Source organism: Cryptomeria japonica, chromosome 9 (genome assembly GCF_030272615.1).
Source record: "Cryptomeria japonica chromosome 9, Sugi_1.0, whole genome shotgun sequence".
In the NCBI taxonomy this organism is placed as follows: Eukaryota; Viridiplantae; Streptophyta; class Pinopsida; order Cupressales; family Cupressaceae; genus Cryptomeria; species Cryptomeria japonica.
In genome coordinates, this window is record NC_081413.1 from 735,931,451 (window position 1) to 735,956,599 (window position 25,149).

General features: G+C 37.8%; 1 protein-coding gene across 2 annotated transcripts in view; it reads left to right on the forward strand.

Annotated features, from left to right (window-relative positions):
* The window catches only part of LOC131038648 (uncharacterized), an 88,871-nt gene that overhangs the window by 37,284 nt on the left and 26,438 nt on the right, over positions 1 to 25,149 (forward strand). For both annotated transcript variants that reach the window (XM_057971139.2, XM_057971138.2), the window contains exons 4-5: positions 17,442 to 17,741; positions 17,949 to 18,326. In XM_057971139.2, the coding sequence (XP_057827122.2) occupies positions 17,442 to 17,741; positions 17,949 to 18,326 (678 nt within the window). The remainder of the gene's footprint in view (positions 1 to 17,441; positions 17,742 to 17,948; positions 18,327 to 25,149) is intronic.

A 25,149-nucleotide genomic window follows, 5' to 3' on the forward strand; every position in this document is an offset into this window, starting at 1 on the left:
TCATTTGACTTCATTGTCATGATTGATTTGTAGAGAATCAAACTTATCTTATCTTATTTTGATTGATAGTAATCTGAAACTATCAATAGTTGTATTCATTTTCAGAGATATAATAAAGTTCATTTTTGAGTGGGTTGGGTTTTTCACCCTCAAGTGGAGGGTTTTCCCAGGATAAGTTCTTGTGTTTGTGTTGTTCATAAGTTTAGTTTTCGGCTATCTATTTATTCTGGTTCACGTTTAACATGGTATCAGAGCGGGTTTAGAAGATTGACCCAGAACTAGAATTTTTAAGTTCTTTATTTCTTTCTTTTGTTTGCCTAAGTTATTCATAATGGTGAACGGATTGAAAGTAGAAGATAGACTAGATGGGTCATCAAATTTCTCTTCTTGGAAATTTAGAATTCTGATCACTCTAGAAGAGAATGATCTCCTTGACCATGTCTCTAAAGATGTAGAAGAACCTTCTACTGATGTAGAGAAAGTTCAATGGAGAAAGAATAGGACCATGGCTAAGAAAACTCTAATTGATTCTGTTAAGGATTATGTGGTACCTATCATCTCTAAGTTGGATTCAGCTAAGGAAATGTTTCAAACTCTAAAGGACCTTTATGAATTCAATAACACCAACAGAGCTTTAGCCCTGAGGCGTCAACTGTTGCATGTGAAAATGTTTAGAGGAGAATCTGTTACTTGATATTTCATGATGATTTCTGAGTTAAAAGATCAGCTTAGTGCAATTGGAGATACTTTTGCTGATGACGACTTGGTTATGTTAGCTATGAATGGACTTCCCAACTCTTGGGAATCCTTCATTCAAGGCATTTGTGGAAGAGATGAACTTCCTAAATTTGATAGGTTGAGGGCAGATTGCATCCAGGAAGAATGCAAACAAGAAGCTAGAGGCTATGGTCGCAAATCTCATCATGAAGATGATCATGTGCTAGCTGCTCACACATCTAAAGGGAAAGAAAAGAAAGGTAACTTCAAAAGATTTAGAGACAAGAATTTTTAGTCAGCCCCTGATGTCAAGAAAAAGAGAAAGGACCTTTCTAGAATTTAGTGTTTTAGGTGTGACAGATTTGGTCACTTTGCCAGAGATTGTGTATCAAGGTCAAAGCCTCAAGTAGCTGCTGTTGCAAATGTTGAGAATCCTTCTCCTCAAAGAGAGTCAAGTGAAAATTCTGAGGGATTCTTATTTATTTCTGCACTTTCTAGTAATGTTCCTACTAGCAGTGATATGTGGTTGATAGATAGTGGAGCATCTCGTTATATCATTGGTTATCGTGAACACCTTTCTAACTTGAAAGAAAAAGACTCATCTTCAAGTTATCATTGGTGACGATGCTTGCTATTTTGTGAAGGGTGTTGGTTCTACGTCTTTTCAGTTGGACTCTGGTATTCCTCTTCATTTAAGTGATGTACTATTTGTTCCTGGTATTAAGAGGAATCTGATTTCTATTTCTGAATTAGAAGACAAAGGTTATCATGTTGCTTTTGCTGATGGAAAAGTACTTGCATGGAAGAAGAACTCAAGTATTCAATCAACTCGTGTTATTGGTGTTTGTCGTGATAGTTTTTATAAACTTTCAACTCATCTCATTCATGTCTTAGCTCATAATTCTTCAAGTTCAAGTGAGCTGTGGCATAAAAGATTTGTTTATTTAAATTTCAGAACTTTGTCTTCAATGGAGAAGGTTGTGAATGGTCTTCCAAAGCTGAATCAAAATCATGGTGGTGTTTGCAAGGGGTGTGCTTTAGGTAAGAACATTAAGAGTATCTTTCATAGTAGTGAAAGTAGGGCAAAGAATGCTCTAGAATTAATTCATTTTGATTTATGTGGACCTATGTCAGTTGCTTCTCTTAGTGGGTTTTGGTATTATGTCACCTTCATTGATGATTTTTCACGTAAGTGTTGGATTTACTTTCTTAAGTCTAAAGAGTTTGATGAAGTGTTGTCCAGATTCAAAGAGTTCAAAGCCCTAGTTGAAAATTTATGTAGCAAGAAAATAAAAGTTCTTGGATCTGACAATAGAGGAGAATATGTTTTTGGTGTTTTTCATAATTTAGTGTTGAAGATGGGATTAAGAGGGAGTTCTGTCTCCCTTATAATCCTCAACAAAACAGTGTGGTTGAAAGAAAGAATAGGACAATTGTTGAGGCAGCAAAGGCTATGATTCATGACCAAAGTCTTCAAACATTTCTTTGGGCCGAGGCTTGCAGGACAGCAGTTCACATTCAGAATCATAGTCCTCATCAAATTCTAGACAACTTGACTCCAGAAGAAGCTTTTACAGGTGTCAAACCAGATGTTAGTTTTCTCATACTCTTTGGATGCCCCATTTATATTCATGTTCCAAAAGACAAAATAATTAAATTAGAACCCTCAAGCAAGAAAGGCATCTTTGTTGGTTATAGTGAATCTACAAAAGCATATAGAATCTACATTCCAGGTCAAAAACAAATTGAAATCAGCAGAGATGTTTCTTTTGATGAAGATGTAGCTTGCAAGAAATCCAAAGAAACTAACTTGGAATCTGATGAAGATCTTGAGAATTCTCAAGATATAGTTACACCTGATCCGAATCTTTCTTCAGACATTCAGAAGGAGTATACTGATTTAGAATATCCTGCTGATTTAGCTGATCCAGATGATCCAATTGATCCATTTGACTCTATAGTCACAACAGCAGGCCCTAGTAATAGTTCAGCTCATAAAAAAAGACCTCTGTGGGCTAGGCACATTATGAAAGAGGCTGAAAAATATGCAGCCCCTCTTGGTACTTTCAGAGAAAGTAAAAGACCTCACAAGTTTGCTGACTATGTATCTTTGATGAGTCATATCATAGCTTCCGAGCCCTCAAGTGTTGAAGAGGCTTTAAATCAGCGAGTGTGGAAGGATGCCATGATGGAGGAATATCAATCTATTATGAAAAATGATGTATGGGATATTGTTCCAAGATCTAAAAACAAATCAGTGGTTTCTTCTAAGTGGCTGTTCAAAATCAAACATGTAGCTGATGGGAATATAGAAAAGTTCAAGGCCAGATTTGTAACTAAAGGTTTTTCCCAAAAGGATGGCATAGATTTCGAAGAAACTTTTGCACCTGTAGCTCGTTACACTTCTATCAGGACTATCGTAGCTGTTAAGGGTTGGAAACTTCATCAAATGGATGTGAAAACAACCTTCTTGAATGGTAAAATTGAAGAGGAGGTTTACATTGAGCAGCCAGAGGGCTTTGTTATTCATAATAGAAACTCACATGTATGTAGGCCGAAAAAGGCCTTATATGGTCTTAAACAAGCCCCTCGTGCTTGGTATGAGAGGATAGATCACTATCTTTTGAGCTTGGGCTTTCTAAAGAATGATGCTGATCCAAATTTATACTTCAAGGTATGTGATGACAAGGTGCTGATTTTAGTGCTATATGTTGATGATTTATTTCTCATTGGTAATGATGATCTCATTGTCAGATGCAAGGAGTTAGCTTCAGAATTTGAAATGTGTAAAATTCCTGAACTATGATTGGTTTGCAGATAAGTGCAGAATATACAGACGCATATAGTTCAACTCAGCTGGTAGATAATTGGAATACTTTAAACAATTTATTGTCTTATTACACAAAGTCTCAATTGCTGATTAACATAATATTTGCCAACAGGAAATTGAACCATCTTTATTCAATGCAGTTGATAACAATTGATGAAATATTCCATCAAAAACAATGAGTTAAGAATTTCTTTTGGTGCACCTGATGAATATGTTGTGAATGTCGTTGTTCTTCCACGTGGGTGCTAAACGTATTGCAAAATACTTGTCGAGAGTCTTCATTCAACAACGATAGACCATTCATTCACCGATGATAATTATTGGAAATCACCAGCAGGTCTTCCGCATCAATCCCGCAGTATAATCAATACCATTGCACTGTAATAACCTAGGATTAGGAAACCATTATGTTTCGTGTCGGCTCTGGTGGCGTTTTCATCTTCTTCCACGAGAACCCGACCTCCTTGCACGACGTCACGACCTTGCTAAACACCCTCACTAGTTACGGGGCACGGAGTGTGGAATACGCGGCTGCTAAACACCCTCACGGGTTACGGGGCACGGAGAGTAGAATACGCGGTTTTCACTTAGCATCCGGTGGTGCACGGGAGGAAGAATGTGCCCCCGATAGTTTGTAACATTCACGCGGTTTAGGATCTACACATGCCGCGACTCATTCCAATTATTTTTCTGTTGCTCCAACCCAACACGGCTCTTCTTAGAATTCTCGCATCCAATAGGCCAGTGGTTCATTGGCGAAAGGCATCTGTATCAATCCAGTGTGCATCTTTCACACTACAGGCAAATCATTTTTTTATTCAGGCATATACATTCCCTGCAATGCCATCGTTTTATTCGCAAAATAAGTTGGTTTATAATTTCCCGTAGGAAACTACTTCAATAGTTAAGAATAATCACGGTGTTTAACACTTTATTCACCAAAGCATTAATAATATTAATTATTTATATTAATCTATAGCTGAGATATTAATATACAATAATTAATATTGTTTCAAGTTTACTTTTCGTAACTCAATTAGTAGGGAACATTACAGTTTCCCCTGCCCAATGTTGCTTGCCCACAAGCAATTGCAATCCAGGATGCTGAAGAACTTGTTCATTTTCCCAAGTAGCATCATCCAATGGTAAATTGTGCCATTTAATGAGATATTCCCTGATTGTCCTATTTCGCAAATGCCTGTCGCGGGTTCCCAAAATCACTTCGGGTATTATCTCTAATTTCCCTTCCTCATCCAGTGGTGGTAGATTTCCTGAAATGGTCACTAGTTGACCCAAAGCTTTTTTGAGACAAGATACATGAAATACATTATGTATTCTGCTTTCTACAGGTAAAGCCAATTCATATGCCACTGCCCCAACCTTTCGAACCACTGGGTATGACCCATAAAACCGAGGCTTCAATTTCTTAGCCCTACTATGCTTGAGAGATGACTGCCTATAGGGTTGTAGTCTGAGATACACCAATTCTCCAATTTCAAAATGTCGCTCAACACGCTTCTTATCTGCATAAATTTTTTGTTGATTCTGAGCACATTGCAAATTTTCCTTAAGCGCTTTCAATATATCTTGGCATTCCTGAAGCACATCACGAGATTTGGGAACATTACTCTGATCAAAAGCAAGATCAATAAAAGATAGTGCATCATACCCATATAATGCTTTGAAAGGAGTCATAGCGATAGACATATGATATGTAGTATTATAGCAGTATTCACCCAAATATAACCAACGAGCCCAAGCTTTCTAATGTCCAGATACATAATTACGAAGGTATCCTTCAACCCACTTGTTTACTATTTCTGTCTGTCCATCAGTTTGTGGATGATAACTCGTACTGTGATTCAACTCTGTACTTGTCAATCTGAACAGTTCCCCCCAAAATATACTAAAAAATATGCTATCTCGGTCACTGATTATATTTTTTGGTAAACCATGTAAACGGAACACCTCTCGGAAGAACAGTTCTGCGAGCTGGACAACTGTGAATTCTGTAGTGATAGATAAGAAATGTGCGAATTTAGTTAGTCTATCAACCACAACAAAAATGCAATCTTTACCTTGAGATCACGGTAGGCCTGTAATGAAATCCATTGATATACTTTCCCATTTTTGTTCTGGTATAGGTAATGGCTGCAATAGACCTGCAGGATAAGTATGCTCTGCTTTATTCTGTTGGCAAGTGATGCATTCTTTGACATAACAAAGGACATCATTTTTTAGTCCCTTCCAAGTGAATCGTTCCCTTATTTGCTGATAAGTTTTGAAGTACCCGGGGTGCCCTGCCAGAGGAATATCATGCACGGATTGTAGAATTTTCTCTTTCAACTTTGAACTTGGAATCAAATAAATCTTGTCCTTGTAAAAGATAACATCATTAACAATCTTATATTTATCATCTTGTATATTACCCTCTAGCAAATCACATGCAAAAGAATCCTTAGAATATTCAACCAGCAATAAAGATTTCCAATCAGCCGTGACTACAGATAATGCATTTATTTCAGGCCTTCTAGATAACGCATCTGCAACAACATTGTGCTTTCCTTTCACATGTTCAATTTCAAAATCATAAGCTTGGATCTTACTAATCCATTTTTGCTGCCTGTCATTCAAATCTTTCTGTCCCAAGAAATATCTCAAACTGTTATGGTCAGTTTTTACTACAAATTTGCCACCGATCAAATATTGTCTAAATTTTGCCAATGCATGTATGATTGCCAACATTTCTTTGTCATAGATAGAATACAATCTCTCTAGATTACTAAGTTTCCTACTTTCATAGGCTATAGGATGTTTATTTTGCATTAAAACTGCTCCTATTCCCTCACCAGATGCATTGCATTCCAAGACAAAAGGCTGATTAAAATCTGGAAGTGCGAGTACTGGGCAAGAATTCATTACCTCTTTTAAGTTTCTCAAAAACTTGTTGTGCTTCTTCAGTCCATTGGAATGCCCCCTTTTTGGTAAGATCTGTCAATGGTGCCCCAAGCTGTGAAAACCCTCTGACAAACCTCCTGTAATAACTGCATAATCCAAAGAACCCACGTAAATCTGTAAGATTTCGTGGCGGTGGCCAATCCAAAATGGCTCTTATCTTATCCTGATGAACTTGTACACCTGTAGCACTGATCATATGCCCTAAATATAAAATTTGTGTCATTCCAAATTCACATTTAGAAGCCTTTGCATAAAGTGATTGAGATTCCATAATACCAAGAACTATATCAATATGTTTCAAGTGATCTTCCCAGGTTTTGCTATAAATTAATATATCATCAAAGAAAACTAGCAAAAATTTCCTCAGCTGTTTGTTAAAGATGTGATTCATACAAGACTGAAATGTTGCTAGAGCATTTGTTAAACCAAACGGCATAACCAAGAATTCATAATGACCATAATGACAACGAAAAGCAGTTTTATGAATATCTTGATCTCTTAACTTTATTTGATGATATCCTGACCTCAAATCAATTTTAGAAAAATAAACAGCACCATGTAATTCATCTAACAATTCATCAATTCTAGGAATTGGATACCTGTTTTTGATTGTCTTCTTGTTAAGAGCACGGTAATCAATACACATGCGAAGAGTTCCATCCTTCTTTTTTACTAGAACTACTGATGATGCAAAAGGACTAGAACTACTGATGATGCAAAAGGACTAGAACTTGGCTTGATATGCTCCATATCCAACAATTCCTTAATTGCCTTTTCTATTTCATCTCTGAATGTTTTAGAATGTTTGTAAGGGGTTGTGATGACGGGTTTGGCACCTTCTTCTAATTCAATGGTATGTTCAAATCCTTTGTCAGGCGGAACTCATAGAGGTATATTACTGAAAACTAGATTATGTGAATCTATTACTTTTAACAAATCATCTTGATAATGTTTAGATTCAAATCCTAATACCTTGTTGAAAATAAAACATTGTGACGATCATGCCACGTTCCCATGTCTGAAAATAGCCTCCATTCTTTTAGCACTAATGATCCTGGGACCACCGTTAGACATACCTCGAAGCACTACTTTCTTATCATCAATCTTAAAAGAAAATTCCAGTCTTTTAAAACTCTGAGTGTACTCATCTAATGTTTCCATCCATTGGATGCCCAGAACAACATTTGTATCAGTCAAATCAATCACATAAAAATCATCAGTAATAGTATAATTGCCAAGAGTAATACTCAATTTAGGAACTTTATGAGTACTGGACAAATTAGTTTCACTTGCTACTCTAACATCAAATCCTTCATGTTTTTCAGTTTGCAATCCACGTTTTTCCACAATAGCTGCATCTATAAAATTATGAGTAGAACCACTATCAAGCATGACAACCACACGCTGCCCATTCAAAATTCGTCTAACTCTGAAAATATTATAATGAGGTGTTCCCGTCATAGATGCTATTACTCCTTCTCCACGTTTAGTACTGTCTCCGATTCTATGTTCTGTGATGCAGGTGCTATATTAGGTTCAACATTCTTTTCATCGTCACTATTTGACATAACCTCAATGTAATGAATTTTTCCCTTTCCCAAACACCTATGTCGTGGCTGCCATGATTCTCTACAACTGAAACATAGTTTTTTCCTTCTGAGTTCTTCTCTCTCTTCTTTATCTAATTTGTTTTTAGGGTAATTATCTTTATTGAAAGGTTGTTTGTCATTTTCTGGTTTAGGTGGTGCTTTAAAAAATTTCTCTTTTGAAGATGGTTCCAATTCTCTTGCTCTTTTAATAGCTGTTTGTAAAGTAGGAGGGGTTCAAGGACTTAACCCAACATTTGAGGGAATCAGACAATCCATCTATGAATATCACAATTTTGTCTGTCTGAAATTTCAGTTACTAAAACTGCCAATTTTTCAAATTCAGAAATGTATTGTTCAACAGTTCCAGATTGCTTAAGCTGCGTTAAATCTTTTAGATGAAGTTCAAGATCTTTTGAGTCAAATCTGTCAATAAGTTTCTCAGTGAATTCGACATATGTAATAATCTGATTATGACCCAAAGTTACTTGCCCATGGTGCCACCATTCGTGTGCTACACCGTCAAGATGTAATGCTGCATATTTAATTGCTTCATCTTCCAACATAGGATTTAATTGAAAGTAGGTGTCTAGTTTCTGCACCCAAGCCCTAGCTGTGGTTTTCCCTGACCCGTCAAAGTAAGGGATAGACATCTTACCGATTTTCCTCTGTAATTCACTGTTATTCCCTCGCTGTCCCCTTGGCCTATGTTTCATTCTAACATCCAAGTACTCTCTAAATGTCATGGTTGATCTAAAATCATTCCCTGATAATAACCAATCTTGGTGTATCTCATCTTGTAATTCTCTAATGGTCGGTTTGTTTTCTGGTTGCACATTCCTAACAGTGAAAGTTGGCATAAAAGGTCTGGCTGTTCCTGTTCTTTCCGGCTGATTATTATTGACAGAATGCTCATCTCTACCCCCATTGTCTGCCCCAACATTATGGTGTTGATTATTTCCATTATTTTGATGCTGATTAATAAATTGGGTCATCAAATTAGTCATTCTGTTGACATTGTCCTGCATATCTTGTTGACTTCTATTAATGCTGTTATGAGATCCCTATTGTTTTTTGGTTCACCCATACTGTTTGTTTCAAAAATAATATCTTCATCAGTTTCAGTATGGCTGTCTTCAATTTCAAACTGAATAGAAGAACTACTTTGTGATAAAGGAGAGTTTTGATATCTGTTTTGTCGGACCCTAGTATTCCGAAAATTATAATTTCCTTGGTGCATACTCAGTTGTGCATAGAGTTTTCATGAATTTTCAATGTCAAAAAATAGACACCCTACAGGCTGGCAAGATTTCTAGGCTCTGATACCACTGTAAAATTCCTGAACTATGATTGGTTTGCAAATAGAGTTAAGTGCACAATACATAGACGCATATAGTTCAACTCAGCTGGTAGATAATTGGAATACTTTAAACAGTTTATTGTCTTATTACACAAAGTCTCAATTGCTGATTAACATAATATTTGCCAATAGGAAACTGAACCATCTTTATTCAATGCAGTTGATAACAATTGATCAAATATTCCATCAAAAACAACGAGTTAAGAATTTCTTTTGGTGCACCTGATGAATACGCTGTGAATGCCGTTGTTCTTTCACATGGGTGCCAAACGTACTGCAAAATACTTGTCGAGAGTCTTCATTCAACAACGATAGATCATTCATTCACCGATGATAATTACTGGAAATCACCAACAGTTCTTCTTCATCAATCCCGCAGTATAATCAATACAATTGCACTGTAATAACCTAGGATTACGAAACCATTATGTTTCATGTCGGCTCTGGTGGCGTTTTCATCTCCTTCCACGAGAACCCGACCTCCTTACACGGCGTCACGACCTTGCTAAACACCCTCATGGGTTACGGGGCACGGAGTGTGGAATATGCGGCTGCTAAACACCCTCACGGGTTATGCGGTTTTCACTTAGCATCCGGTGGTGCACGGGAGGAAGAATGCGCCCCCGATAGTTTGTAACATTCACGCGGTTTAGGATCTACACACGCCGCGACTCATTCCAATGATTCTTCTATTGCTCTGACCCAACACGGCTCTTCTCAGAATTATCGCATCCAATAAGCCAGTGGTTCATTGGCGAAAGGCATCTGTATCAATCCACTGTGCATCTTTCACACTAAAGGCAAATCATTTTTTTATTCAGGCATATACGTTCCCTGCAATGCCATCCTTTTATTCGCAAAAGAAGTTGGTTTATAATTTCCTGTAGGAAACTACTTGAATAGTTAAGAATAATCATGGTGTTTAACACTTTATTCACCAAAGCATTAATAATATTAATTATTTATATTAATCTATAGCTTAGATATTAATATAAAATAACTAATATTGTTTCAAGTTTACTCTTCGTAACTCAATTAGTAGAGAACATTACAAAATGAAAGATCTTGGCTTGTTACATTATTTCTTGGACTTGAAATATGGCAAAGACCCAATGAAATCATATTGAGTCAAGGAAAATATGCAATTGATATTTTGAAAAGATTTGACATGTTAGAGTGTAAGTCTATGGTGACTCCTATGGAGGTAAATCTAAAAAAATTACATGATGATGCAGCAAATTTAGATTTAGTTGATCCTACTATGTGTTGATGTGTCTTTTGTACATGACCAAACACAGAATAAAATACCTAAAGGTACCTTATCTTCTCTTGAACAAAGTTTCCGGACTGCTGAAGATCTCGCCGAAGGATCAATCGGAGTAACTCCAAGGTTCTGATATGTAGGTTCTCTATGTGTGGATAAGTTCTTTGCAGTATGATGTGATTTTGCTGGAATCACAAGGGGACTTACTTTTGACGACCTGAATGTCTTGATTTGCTTTGGATATTACTGGAACGTGGAATTTCACTGGCCCTTGATTTTGAAAAAAGGAAAAAAGGATAAGGGTTTGGAAAGGGATCTATTTCTAACACTAAGAACGTAAGAGCAATGAATGACCTCTGATGAAATTCTAACTAAGGCTTGCTTTGACATCCTAGGATCATCTCCACAAGATTAGTGCGATCTTCTGAGGAAAGCTTTATGATGTTTGGATCACCGCTACAAGCATGGACACCGTCAGGTTGATGCATATCAATGAAGGAGAGATAATTGAAGTTAAGCTTAAGCTGAATGATTCCAGTTGACTACGCAGGGCAAGTCTGCAATCAACAAACCGCTAGTAGTATGGATATACGAATTTGACCGTTGATCATACAAATTTCTTCCATTCACCTAATAACATGAAATCAAATTTGAGAAGTATAGAGACCATGCAAATTGTAGAATCGACCATAGAATTCACCATTTCTTCAATGAAGTTTACAAGTCTTTTGCAATAATATCTTGGCAACAATCTTTGCCTTCTCTTTCTACTCTACTCTAACTATTTCCTACTCTCTGACCATTCACTATTAGCTAACTATTAACTATCTACCTTTACAAATGAGGAGCCAGGGCTTTATATAGAGAACCTTTTACAAACAGATGGCTTTGATTGTCTTAGAATGAATGGCTAGGATTACAAGATAGAAAGCCTAATTGGGGTTTGTTACAACGAACTTCCTCTAGCCAATGAGAAAATTACATTCCAAGAGTGACGACCAATAGGAAGCATGGGTAGGTACACTGAAGTTTTTGCCGCCTCCGATAGATTAGATACATTGAATCTGGTCTTGCTGAGGTGGACCAATCGATCGGAGTAATGATGACTGGGATGCCACCTTGCCTAATGCTTGTGACTTGGATGATCCTCCTATGTCTTTGATATGATGAATGATGTACTTCCTTTGGTTGACTAGGCTTCCTTATTGTCAAGTCTTCCTTCTCGAGTAGCATATCTCGCCCTGAAGTGCTGGCAAAGCCTTTCTTTGTCATCTTGTGGTAGAATGAGGTCTTGAGGCTAACTTGAACTCCTTGAACACCCCTAGTCTTCCAACGCTTCAAAGCACCTTGAGTCCTCCCCTTTTGCATGTGGAACGTCCTTGATGATGATGGACTGGAAGAGGTCGTCCTTGCCCTGGCTTGGTCTTCTTCCATCTGCAAAACCAACCAAAAGGTGATTAAGGACACTTAATGAATTCATTCTAACATAGCATTTTCTACCTTAAATCATCAACAAGAAGACATCAAAATGAAGTTTGCTCAAAATCCTCTCTAGGGACAGGCCCTGTTAGAATTTCGCCCAGGACCCTTTGGAAGGGTCAGGAGCGAATTTTGACAAAGTTGCTCAATCAGACTTCATTTTCAACATTACTTCACCAAGATCAAGTCATTCACCTCCAAAATTGCCAAGGAATAGGTTTTTCTCAAGGACCTAGGCAAAATATTAGACCATTTAGGAATTTCGCTTTGGACCCTTTGGAAGGGTCAGGAGCGAAATTTGCATTCTTGGCTCAAATTCTTCTCACTTTGTGACCATACTTGCTTAGATACATGTGTAAGGATGCCATCAATCTCAACCAACACCAAGTTTGATGCAAAATTGGAGCAAAATGGAGTCTTTAAGAATTTCGCTCTGGACCCTTTGGAAGGGTCTAGAGTGAAATTCTTGTTTAGGCTCAAGTTCTATCACTTCTCCACTTCAAAATATCTTCCAAGGCAAGCATACACTAGTCTTCTCTCCACCAAGGCCTGGGAATCCATCTCTTGACCTTCATCATGAGCAAATTAGGTGAAATTGAGAATTTCGCTCTGGACCCTTTGGAAGGGTCAGGAGTGAAATTCTTGACTTGCTTGTTTTCCTTCACCTAAGTCTACTCTTTTCACTTTTCATGCTTGGACTTCCATTTTTGAATCCCTCTCTCAACATGACAAAACTTGCTTGACCCTCAAAATGGCTAGAAAGGAGAATTTTGCTAAGAATCATGGCCAGGGACAGGACCTATTTAGTATTTCGCCTTGGACCCTTTGGAAGGGTCAGGAGCGAAATCCTTGCCCTAGCTCAAAATCTTCGTTTTTGGTGGCCAAAATCCATCCAAGGTCAATCCTAGGGGCATCTCCCATCTTCTCTCATCTTGGTCTAGGCTTGGCTTGGCATAAATTTTGGAAGAATAGGTTTTAGGATTTTCGCTTTGGACCCTTTGGAAGGGTCAGGAACGAAATCCTTGCTCTTGAGCTTATTCCTTCATTCTTCCATTTCAATTCACCTCAAAGGCCAAGAAAACGTTACTCCATTCCTATCTAGCCCATAAGAACCAAAAGTTTGATTTGTTTTGAAGGGGAAATAGGTGATCTTAGGAATTTCGCTCTGGACCCTTTGGAAGGGTCAGGAGCGAAATCCTAGTTTTTGCTTAATTCCTTCATATTTGTTGATTATTAGCAACCCAAAGTTATGCCCAAGGACATCTCCAATCCTAATTCACCTTGACCCACACTAGACTTGGCACAAAACTGAGAGAAAAGAGTGGTTTTGTGAAATTTCGCTCTAGACCCTTTGGAAGGGTCAGGAGCAAAATTCCAACTCTAGGCTTGACTCTTCATCTTTTCAACTCCAATCTTCTCTGGAAGGTAAAAATACATCACTCTTTACCCAAGGAACAAGGTTTGTAGCCCAAGCAAGGGAGCAAATGAGGTTTATAAAGAGTTTCGCTCTGGACCATTTGGAAGGGTCAGGAGCAAAATTCATCCTTTAGGCAAAACCTTCATCTTTCAATGCTTTCAACCACTTCTCAAGGCAAGAACATATCAATCCACCTTCCAACATGCCTTAGAAACCAACACTTGGCCAAAACTAGGAAGAAAATGAGAGTTATGGGGATTTTCGCTTTGGACCCTTTGGAAGGGTTAGGAGCGAAATCCCCATTCTTGGCTTGATTTTCTACTTCATTCATCCAATTCTTCCTCAAATGTAATCAATTAAACTTCCTTCCATGCTAATCAAGACAATCCACCATCAAACTAGCTCCAGACAAGGCCAACCTAGGGCTTAAGGCAAAAGAGGAGGTCAAATGGAGGATTTCGCTTTGGACACTTTGGAAGGGTTAGGAGCAAAATCCTCCTTCCAGGTTGATTTCCATCATTTTATTGCTTCAAACCTTCTCTCCAAGGCAAATATGCATCCAAGTCCTTCAAATCATTCCTTAGAAGCTCCAAACTTGGTCGAGTTAAAGAGCAAAATGGAGAAAAAATGAATTTCGCTCTGGACCCATTGGAAGGGTTAGGTTCGAAATCTTTGTTCTAGGCTCATTTTCATTTTTTTACTCCCTTCTTTGGTTTGGATATAACTCATTAGGCTTCTCCTGATCATCCTCCAAACCAAGTTAGCAGTCACTTCAAGGTTTTGTGAAGAAAAAAGGTTCTTGTATGAATTTCGCTCTGGACCCTTTGGAAGGGTCAGGAGTGAAATTCCTCCTTATGCTCAAATTGTGACTTCAGTTTCATATTTCTTCACTCCAAATAAGTGGTTTGCCCTCCATAATGCCTGGGAATGAGTTAGTTCTAAGTTTGGATCAAAGTAGAATGGCTTATGGAGAATTTTGCTCTGGACCCTTTGGAAGGGTTAGGAGCGAAATTGAAATTCGCTTTGGACCCTTTGGAAGGTTCAGGAGTGAAATTTGACATTTTGGTCTCTCCGTCATGATTCATATATGGAATATAACATTTAAGTATAAGTGACGTCTATACTTTAAGTTATATTCCATATATACTGTCAGGATGTTTGAGAGTGGTTTTGGACCTCCAGGAGTTATAATGCAAAATCTAGTTTTTGGAGGATTCTTCAATTTTCTAGACTTAGTCAAATTTCAGGATCACGACGACATTCCAGATTTAGCCAAATTTTAGGACATTTGAAGATCAGGATGACATTCCAGACTTCATCACTCACCAATTTGACCTAACTTAGATCTTCAAAGATGATATTCACTCACCAAGCTTCATTGACCTTCTGAAACTCAAATAAGACATTATTAGCAACAAGAGCAAAACTAGGCCTAAGGGAGACTTTCAAAGAAACCCTAACCTGGAGCATCCACTGACTTACCTTTAGCTAAAACAAAGCTTGCTATCTTAGTGATCGCCTTTGGCAACACTCAACATGCAAAGGCTAACAGACAAAACCCTAAAAGACCTAGAAACAAACCCCAGAAAGCAAAAAAGTAGGGGTCCCCATTTGCAATGGGGCGATGTGTGAATACGTCACAACACTATGTACATGCAATTAATTGGCTCTTTAATGTACTTGATTAACACAAGGCCTGATATATGTTATGCAGTTAATACCTTGAGTCTGTTCATGTGTGAACCAAGGCATATTCACCTTGTGGCAGCCAAACACATATCGAGATATGTACGTGGTACAATTGGATTTGGCTTAATATTTTCTTCTTGTGTAGATTTGAACTTGCAAGGGTTTTCAGATTCAGATTGGGTAGGTTGTGTGCCTGATAGAAAAAGCACTTTAGGTTGCTGTTTTAGCTTAGGTTCAGCTATGATTTCCTGGTGCAGTAGGAAACAATCTCGTGTTGCTCAATGTACAACTGAAGCGGAATATGTTGCAGCCTGTGTGGCTGCAAGTGAATCTGCGTGGCTTCGAAAATTACTTGCAGGCTTGTTTGGGCAGCCTTTGAAACCTACTGTGATTATGTGTGATAATCAAAGCTGTGTGAAGCTTTCAGTTAATCTAGTATTTCATAATAGATCCAAACATGTGGAAATTAAATATCATTATTTGAGAGACATGGTTCAGCGAAAAGCAATTGAACTCAAGTATATTTCTACAGAATAGCAGACAGTAGACATTCTCACCGAGCTGCTTCTGAGAGTGAAGTTTTGTTACTTCCGAGATAAGCTTGGCATTGTGGAGAATGAAGCTCTTGCTGAGAGAGAGTCTCAGCTTTATTGATTCTTTGCTTATTGTTAATGAGTTCTTTGCGAGAGAAGTTCGAGGTGAAATCCCTTGATTAATGAGTTCTTCTCTGCAAGAGAAGTTTGAGGTGAAATCCCTTGTTTAATGAGTTCTTCTTTGCGAGAGAAGTTCGAGGTGAAATCCCTTGATCCACCCTCTGGGAGTAGCTATGGTGGAAGTCATGTGTATGACTTTATAATTTTTATTTCTGTTTTCATTCACCCTCTAGGATTAGCTATGGTGAATATTGTTATTATGAGATAAGAATTTTATTGTATAAAATCTGTGACGAGACTTTGTTAACTTTCTTTGGTTGCAGTTGTATGTACTAATCATGAGATGACAAAATAAAGATTTCTCTCTTGCTAAGAGGGAGTGTTGAAGTTATAGCTGCGATAGAGATTCAAGTTGCAATGTCCCTTATTTATCTTGTGGCTTCAGTTATCTTTTTCTATCTTGAATCATTTCGTTGGCTTCCGTTTTTCTTTTCGATATTCTTCGTTTATGATCGCTTTGGTGGCTGTTGGTGAAGATGTCTTGGGTTGTTGGTGACTTTTCCGCTTCCATCGTGGAGTCTCTTCACTTGCTATTTGATTCTTAATATTCATCGCTCTTCCATTTTCGTGGGTCTTCTTCTTCGGCAGATTGATAGTTATATTGCTGGCTTCGAATTTTGTCTCGTAGCAAGTTGAGAATAATGTGTATGGAGTCTGTCAGATCAGTAATATTTTATGTTTTCCGTGTTCAGAGTTTTCAGACTTATGAAGGTTTATAGAATGTATATGTGATGTATCATTTGACTTCATTGTCATGATTGATTTGTAGAAAACCAAACTTATCTTATCTTATTGTGATTGATAGTAATCTGAAACTATCAACAGTTGTATTCATTTTCAGAGATATAATAAAGTTCATTTTTGAGTGGGCTGGGTTTTTCACCCTCAAGTGGAGGGTTTTCCCAGGATAACTTCTTGTGTTTGTGTTGTTCATAAGTTTAGTTTTATGCTATCTATTTACTCTGGTTCAAATTTAACACTTGAGCATGTTCAGTTGTTGAGATTGATTATGGCCGCAGCTTTTTCTTCTTACAATGATTTGATGATGATTCAAAGATAACATCATTTGACCTTTTGAATATTGAAAAGCTTCAATTCACAAGAAAACTTACTGAGAGAAAGCACTTTAAATATAGATGTGCTTATTATTAGATTCCAATCTTATGTGAATTTGGTGATAATCCAACTAAATTTAGATGCTTTATATGAAAATTAATATATCAGTCTTCCACAGCAACATGCCATGTCCAACAGTAACTAATTCAGGAAATCCATTTTCCACTTTTTCTTCTAATGTCTCATTTTCCCGTTTTCCTTGTTTTGAAGTTATTTATATTTTGATTGTGATTCGAATTATAACATTATCTGGCAGTTTATTGTTGCATTCAATATTTTTGGTTTGCTGCTAATGTTTCTTGTTGTTGTCAGCCTCTTCTAGAATCAGAAATCCAACCTTCGATTGGATTATTGACCTCAGGATTAAAGGAAAAGAGCACACCAGATATCGTAAAAGAATCTGGTGGGGGCAATGAGATGAATAAAAGACAGCATATGCATTGGACAGAACTACTTGAGCTGGTCTTGAAAACATCAGACATGACAGTCAGCGGGATTAGGAGTCAGATTTTTAAGGTTCTTGCATCTGAGCCACCTGAATGGGTCAAGCAGAGCCTGCAACCTTCAGTTGCTACAGATGTTCTTACTACAACTGGATCGGGATCGGTGAAGGTAAAGTAAGGTTAATTGTTGAAGTACAGTAAGTTACTAATAGTTTCATTATAATGATATGGTTCTTGCCCTTTTTTATGTGGATCTGAAACAGTGAAAGAAGAAAAAGGTTGGCTATTGCACTACTGTGAGATGCTAAAGTTTCTAATATAGTAATATGGTTCATTTTGTAATATTTATGTGCCTGCTCTTTGAAACTTCATGCAGGAAGTCATTTTGTCAGTGTTGGAACGATACCGAGGCGAGGAAACAAGTAACAAGCACCTACCAGAGACATTAAGTAAACAACCTGTTAATGGTTGGGAAACAGGAAATTCAGATGAAGGGATAGTAGAAACTGAGTCCAGAAGAAAGAACTCTGATCAGAAAGCATTGCCATCTTCAGATGTGATCACTAAGCATTGCCAGAATGTACTTCATGACATCACCTCAGCTGAAACATTTGCTCAGCTTTGTAACTTGATTCATGGTAGTTTTGCTGGATCCAGAACACATGAGGTGTTTGATTTCCGGCTTATAGAATTGAGAATGAATGCTGGAACTTATGGCATGTCACCTGCACTTTTTGATTCAGATATCCAACAGGTGTGTATTTACTATTTTTGTCATCACAGAGAAATACCTGGGGAACTTTTCTGTATTTGTTGAATTTATCAAATATAGTTTTTATTTTCATAATCATTGCCCTTAATAGCATTCTTGGCCCAAGTTGCAAGATTCATAATTTGGTTTGGAACTGCTCCACAGCTGGATTCTTTTCCAGTCAAATCTGTGACAGTTATGGAAGGTTTATATGTGGGGGTGAGGTTTGAAGCCAGTTTCAGTGGGGATTTCATATGCGTGGTAACTGAAACTATCACAACTTCCTGAAACTTAGCTGGTTGTTTGGGCCATAGTAAGTAGAATCAGACTTGGCCAGGCTCTAACAGGGTGATAAATTTGGTACTTGACAAAACACACACCTAAACATGCAAAATTAAATTTCATGATATTGGAAATTTTTATAACTACCAAGGAGCTTTTTGATTTTAAGAGAAAATATTGTCAAAGGTGTCTAATGCGGTCATGGGTGGATGATCCAGTGAAGGATTATCCAACCATGCAGCCAAATGAACAAACACAGCATAACTCAGTGAAACAACAAAATGATCCTTATCGATTCACAACATTCATTGAATTACATTATGCTAGAAGGGCTGACAATACAAGGCTTTCACCTTTAAGGCACATGGGAACATCTATGTGTCACCTACAAAATTCTCAAATGATATTACAATACAAGGCTTATTGATTATCGATTAACCCTGAGCTAAAACCAAATCTAATTCCCTAAGCTCAACTACTTATCAAATGATCATGAGTGATGATTATATAGTGACTCTTAGCCTTAGGAATGATCATTGTTGTCTGCAAGTAGGTGTAGTCAGCCAAATGTGTAGAGGAAACCTTTTGGAACAAATTTGTTGAAGATGGTTAGGTGTAGTCAGCCAAATGTGTAGAGGAAACCTTTTGGAACAAATTTGTTGAAGATGGTTATGTCAGTTCCCCAACTTGTATTCCAGTAACTTCTAATCTGATCTTATTTTCAAAGCTGTTGGAAGTTAGGCCAATGAACAGGAAACACTTTCACTTTGTTTCCTCTGCAAAACCTAAGGGGTTTTCCCTTTATGATTCTGACTCTAAATATGCAACAGATCTAATTTGATCCAGTGCCTAGCAGATCAATTCTCATATACTTCTGACAAGGATCTGCGAATTGTATCATAAAACATGCAAGTTGCTTGTAATCCATTTGATTTGGATATGAGGATACAAATAATTACATATAACATGTATAAAATTGGTTTAGATTTATCGTTTTAAAATCAATTCTGAGGTTATGGGAGAAACAAGAACTAATCAGTACCTACTCAGGGTCACAGAGTCACTAAGACATACACCTTCATTTCATAAAATATCAATATACTTCAATGGTCATTTGGGAATTATCACCTTGTAATAATTTGATCTGTGGTGGGCTAACAATGTGATTCTACTTCAAAATCATTGTGACAGTAATAGTTTTATTATTTTCATGGAAATAAATCACAGTGCTCCTTGAACAAAGACTAACAATGAAAACAGCATAGATGCAAGACACGTGCATTGATGGACTTCACAATCCTTGATTTTTTTGTCCAAAGAAATATCATATCACAAACAAGAGATGAAATGCATGGAAGGGTGTATTCATATATGCCTCAAATCAAAGTATGCAATGTTATTACAGAAGATCTGTATAGATCATGGACAATTATTTCCCATAAAATAGACTTAGAATAGACTTATACTGCCCGAAAAAATAATTTGCAGATGCTTAGAACTCTTTGAACCTTCAGAACTTTTGGAACCTTCAAACTGATGACAAATCTCCTTTTTAAAGACAGAGATAACCTTGTAGGGTTGCAATGAACAGTGCTTTGAGTGCAACTTCTCATGAGAACTTAGAGGCTATGTCGGCAACAACATGCCACAATTCATTTTTGTAGTAAAATTGGAGATATTGGTGACATCTTCTTATGCAAATGATATTTCCTTTGATGACACAAAAATGATGTGTTCCCACTTCAATGGGCAATCAAGTATATGCATTTTTGAAGTTTTGCGGAAATCCATTGTAGATTGGGATTCTGGTGGAAATTCAGGGTGTAGTGGATATTGCAGAAATTCTGGTGTGTTGTGGAAATTATGTGGTATAGTGGATATTGCAGAAATTCTGGTGTGTTGTGGAAATTATGTGGTATAGTGGATATTGCAGAAAATTTGGGGTATAGTGGATAAAGGTATTCGTTTGCTGCCGCATGCTATGAAAAGTGGCTGCAAGCTTTTGAATAGTGGAACTGGTTGTTTTTTTATGTTTGGTAGTAAGTTTGGAACTGAAATATGCCTTTGAGGTGATTAGAGGCTCTTGATATTGGGATGAGATGTTATAAGCTGGTTTGAGAACTTGTGTTCCCAACCGCAATCTGAAATATGCTATTGTGTTGAAGCAAGGTAGGAATTGCGGTGCTTGGATGGTGATTGGAATGCTATTGGAAACTTGCAAACAAACAAACAGAGTGAAATATATTTTTGGGTGATGCGAGATTGCTTACACTAAGGATTCTATCCAATGTTACACAGGGATGTGTTCCCACTTGTTATGCCCTGCATACTCATCCCTACATTTTGTTTGACAAAATTTTTGTCCCCTCTTTCCCTTTGTTCTCTTTACTCGTTTTCCTTTTTTCTCTTTTGCTTTCTTTTGTTTTTGTTTCCTTCGAGGTTCCGAACCTTGAAGAACCTAAGGGTTCTTCCTTTGGGCAGTTTGAAATCTTAGGCTTCAAGTTCCTTCCCTTTTGCTTTGTTTCCTTTGGGATCCCGACAGTCGTAGGAATTTGGAACCTCGAACCCTGGATCTCGCTTTTCCTTTGTGCACATTGGAGTTTTGGACCTTGCGACCCCACACGATGCATTTATTACACCAAAAAGGTGAATATAAAGCCCGACAGGGCTCATTTTGAGTCACCTTGCATTTGAAAGCTCGTGCGAACTTGTAACGACTTGGCGTTGTGTGACCTTGTTGATTGATCCAAGCTTTCTTGCTTACGGATTGCTCGTGCCAGTGTGCCCTCTTCTTTGTTTTTGCGGTCAAAGGTTGGTTCTCCTTTCCTCTTGCGTTTGTCTTTGCTTGTTTTCCTTTTTGTTTCGCCTTTTGTTCTTGTTTTGCTTTGTTAGAGTAGGGCTTTTGTTTTGCTTAGATTAGGAATAAGTTGATCTCTTCTCGAGATTCAACAATTCGATCGTCGAATCATTAGGCCGTGCCCTAGGTGTACCCTCCACGTGACCCATTTGACCTCAATCCCTTTGAATCACAAAAATTCAATTGAAATGCTTGCCAAAATAGGCTTTGATAGACCAAAACCTCGAACCCTAGATTCCAAATCGCCTTGCAAAAGACAAACCCTTCGGGATTTCAGACTTTTGGGATCTTGGCAATGCCATGCTAAATTAGACCTTGCGCGCCATGTTTCCGAATTCCGAACTCTGAACCCATCTTTGAAAGGCGAAGTTTGTCGGGATTTTGGACTTCGAGGAATCAGTCTCGCTGTAACCATTTGAACATTTGTTTCCTAGAACTCAAAACCTCGAATTTTGAAGTGACTTCACAAAAGAGATTCATCTCGAAATCCTGGACATCGGAGTCACTTATGCACTTTACATTTGACGGACCCAAGATGTCCGAACTTCGAAATCCTTAGTATACCACTAAGAGGCATCTAGGCACTTTACATTTGACGAACCCAAGATGCCCAAACTTTGAAATCCGAGTATACCACTAAGAGGCATCCACTTCAGGATCTTGGGATCTCGAATAGCGAAACAACTTTTAAACTTCCAAGGCTTGTATCTTATGCATACTTGGTCCCCAAACCTTGAAACTTGAGCAATAGATTTATCACTTTGGGATCTCGGACCCTGAGTTATCCTAAGTGCTAAACCATGCAGACCAAAGGTTCCCGAGAACCCCGAACCCCAAATTTTGAAGTTCCAAAGATCTCACAATCTCGAAATTATTCAGATTTGTAGAGAAAGTAAACTCTAAGATGACTAAAGTGTTTCCTAGGGATGTTTGATGATTGTAATTCTGCTTTTCGCTCTTGTAGGTATTCCTAAATGTCTATGGAAGAAGTGGAAGTGGAAATGAAGATCCCAAAAGTAAGTCAGAAGAAGACTATAGCTGAAGTTAAGTTAGAAAAGGCTCCCATAAACATGAAGTATTTATATCAAGGACAAGTGACCTTGTCAAAATTCGAGAATGAAGTACAATGGGTTGCAAATATAGAGATTGGTCATATTGAGTTGGAAGCAATGAGAGTAGTAGTATGGGATTCACAAACCAATAGTCCATATAAGAAGATAAAAAGATTAGGGCTGGCTCATGGGGGACTCTTTCCTTAGGAAATGCAATCACCTGAGCTCATCATGACCATAACACAACATTGCAATCAGGCTATTTGACAATGCATGGATGACAAAGGGAATGTGATTGTGGACCTGTCTCCCAACATGGTTGCTCGGACTTTCTAGATTTCCCAATACAATCAAGGTTTGGTGGTTAATGAGACATAAGCTTTGGTAGAGCATGGCAAGAGGAAAGATGCAAATAAGGAATAACTGTTATACACAATGAAGAGCAAGGCCATTGTTATGGACAATTGGGTAGGATTAGATTATTTTTAGTCAATTCTTTCAAAGTTTATGAAGAAGATTGTCAAGTAGAAGGAGAAATGTCGACGTATGCCAGCCAATGGGACAAGGAATCCCAAAAAAATCAAAAGCAAATTGATTTGATGAAGGAAATTAAAGAATTGAGTGAAGAGAAAATCCAAGAAGCTGATATTTTGGGAGAGGAAGGATATGACTTTATTCAGAGCAGTTTGGATAAGTTGGAATTCAAATTGGCAGTCACTGAGTAGTATAGGACCGAGATGGTAAAGTGCCACTACCCTATGTTAGAAGAACATCAAGCATGTGAAAGTTTTATAACATGAATTTGGACACTCATCTTCTTAGGGTAGACTTAGGTCGATTGGAGAACGGAGAGGTCATACTTTCCCATTGGGATAAGTTAGGAGAAGATAAGTTCAGCTCCAACAGGAAGTTCAATGAACAAGTGTTAAATGATTGTTTGGAGTTGATCCTAGCAGCTGAGTGGACTGCCAAGGCTGTGACTGCCTTGGAAGATAAAACTTGCTAAGTTGAAATAGGCGGTCAGGGTTGCTAAATTCAGAATTAATTGGGTGGATGAACCTGAGGAAGAACTCTTGAGCTACTCTTTGGTGAGCTGCCTTCCTCTTAAATTAATATTTTTGATTTGTATTCTTTATTCTTTCATTCAATGGATTGGGTAGATGAGGGAAAGATAAGACACAGTTAACTCAATCATGATGTGGCAGTCCTATCTTCATTTCCCAGTGGCACCATCCATCTTGCAAGCAAATTGCAGTTCAAAAGTGAAGTTTCCTCCACCCACCACTAGTTCAGCTTCCTTCTGCTTTACATGCATGAGTTCAGACTCCCAGTTCCAGCATGTGCCAGCTCATGTTTCTCTCAAATGGTGAACTTACCTTCCTTTTTGGGTAGTAGACTCTTTAGTCTTTTGTCCAGTGATCTGCGTGTTAGCTGCACTTCCCCTAGAAAATAAGAGATTTTGGGCGGGATTAGTACCTACTTTAGAGTAGGTCACCTCCTATAAATGTAAACTTTTAAGTTATTTTGGAGGTCCGTGAATTGATGATTTGAGGTCCCTAGTTTATAGTAGATTTCATTTTTGCTTTCAAGTATTTGTAGCTTCTTAGAAGAATATTTTGTGAAGATTGTGAACTTGGATACTGCTGATTTGCTAGCATGTTTTGAAGATAATACAATAGAGCTCATGGATTGCAGTCTCATGGAATACTTCTTGTGAATGCCTGGTATTTTTCTATGTTGAGCGTCTTCCTTAATTCAAGAGAACTGAATAGTGTTAAACATCTTCATTTTATGAATCAATCCATGCATGTAAATTATGTTTGAGGTTAAAATGAATGCGTGAAAAGAAAGTAATTGTATTTCCTGGAACTTGCCTTCATTTGCATGTTTGATTGATAATTTAGCATGTTGAATGGATCCTATGCTTAATGCTTTCTTGAGTTTTGTTGGTAATGCTTGATTGGATGAACTGCTAGTTAGTTGTTCATTCTCTTGTTACCTGTTCTATCTTCTGCTCTTTCTTTCAGTTGATAAGTTAGGATCTAGATGGAAAGACTATGTTTTTGAGCCTGTAACCAGTGTACCCCTTTTTAGGATCAGCCGTATGAACACTTAGCCATTTTCGTATTGTTGTGACCCAACTAAAAATACCTTGGGAGGTTAGGGGTTTTCACATCCTTACCTCTTTCAGGAGAAGTTAAGTGGTGACACTTAGCTTTTGTTGAGGTTGTCAGAAGGCCCGTCAAAGGCCCATCAACACCACCCCTCAAATTCTTGTCCCTATCCCCTAAGATGTTTCAGGATGGGGGGACATTAGGGGACGGCCCCTATTTTCCCCCTCCAATATGAGAAAATCCAGAAGCGTCTCGGAACAGGTCCCCAAACTAGTGATGACAGGAAAGATGTAGGGGCCACCTTGCCGTTCCCAAGGCAGTTGGGGACATTTCAGATGTCCTTTGACCATCTTGGGGACAGCTAGGTATCGCCTACAGATAATGTTTAAAGAAAAATAACAATGTGAAAAAGACTGTTAAATATGTCATGACAGCTTCATAAAAGCAGTATAATATGACAACATTTATAACAACAGCAATAAATATCATGACAGCATTTTAACAACAATAAATTAATCATG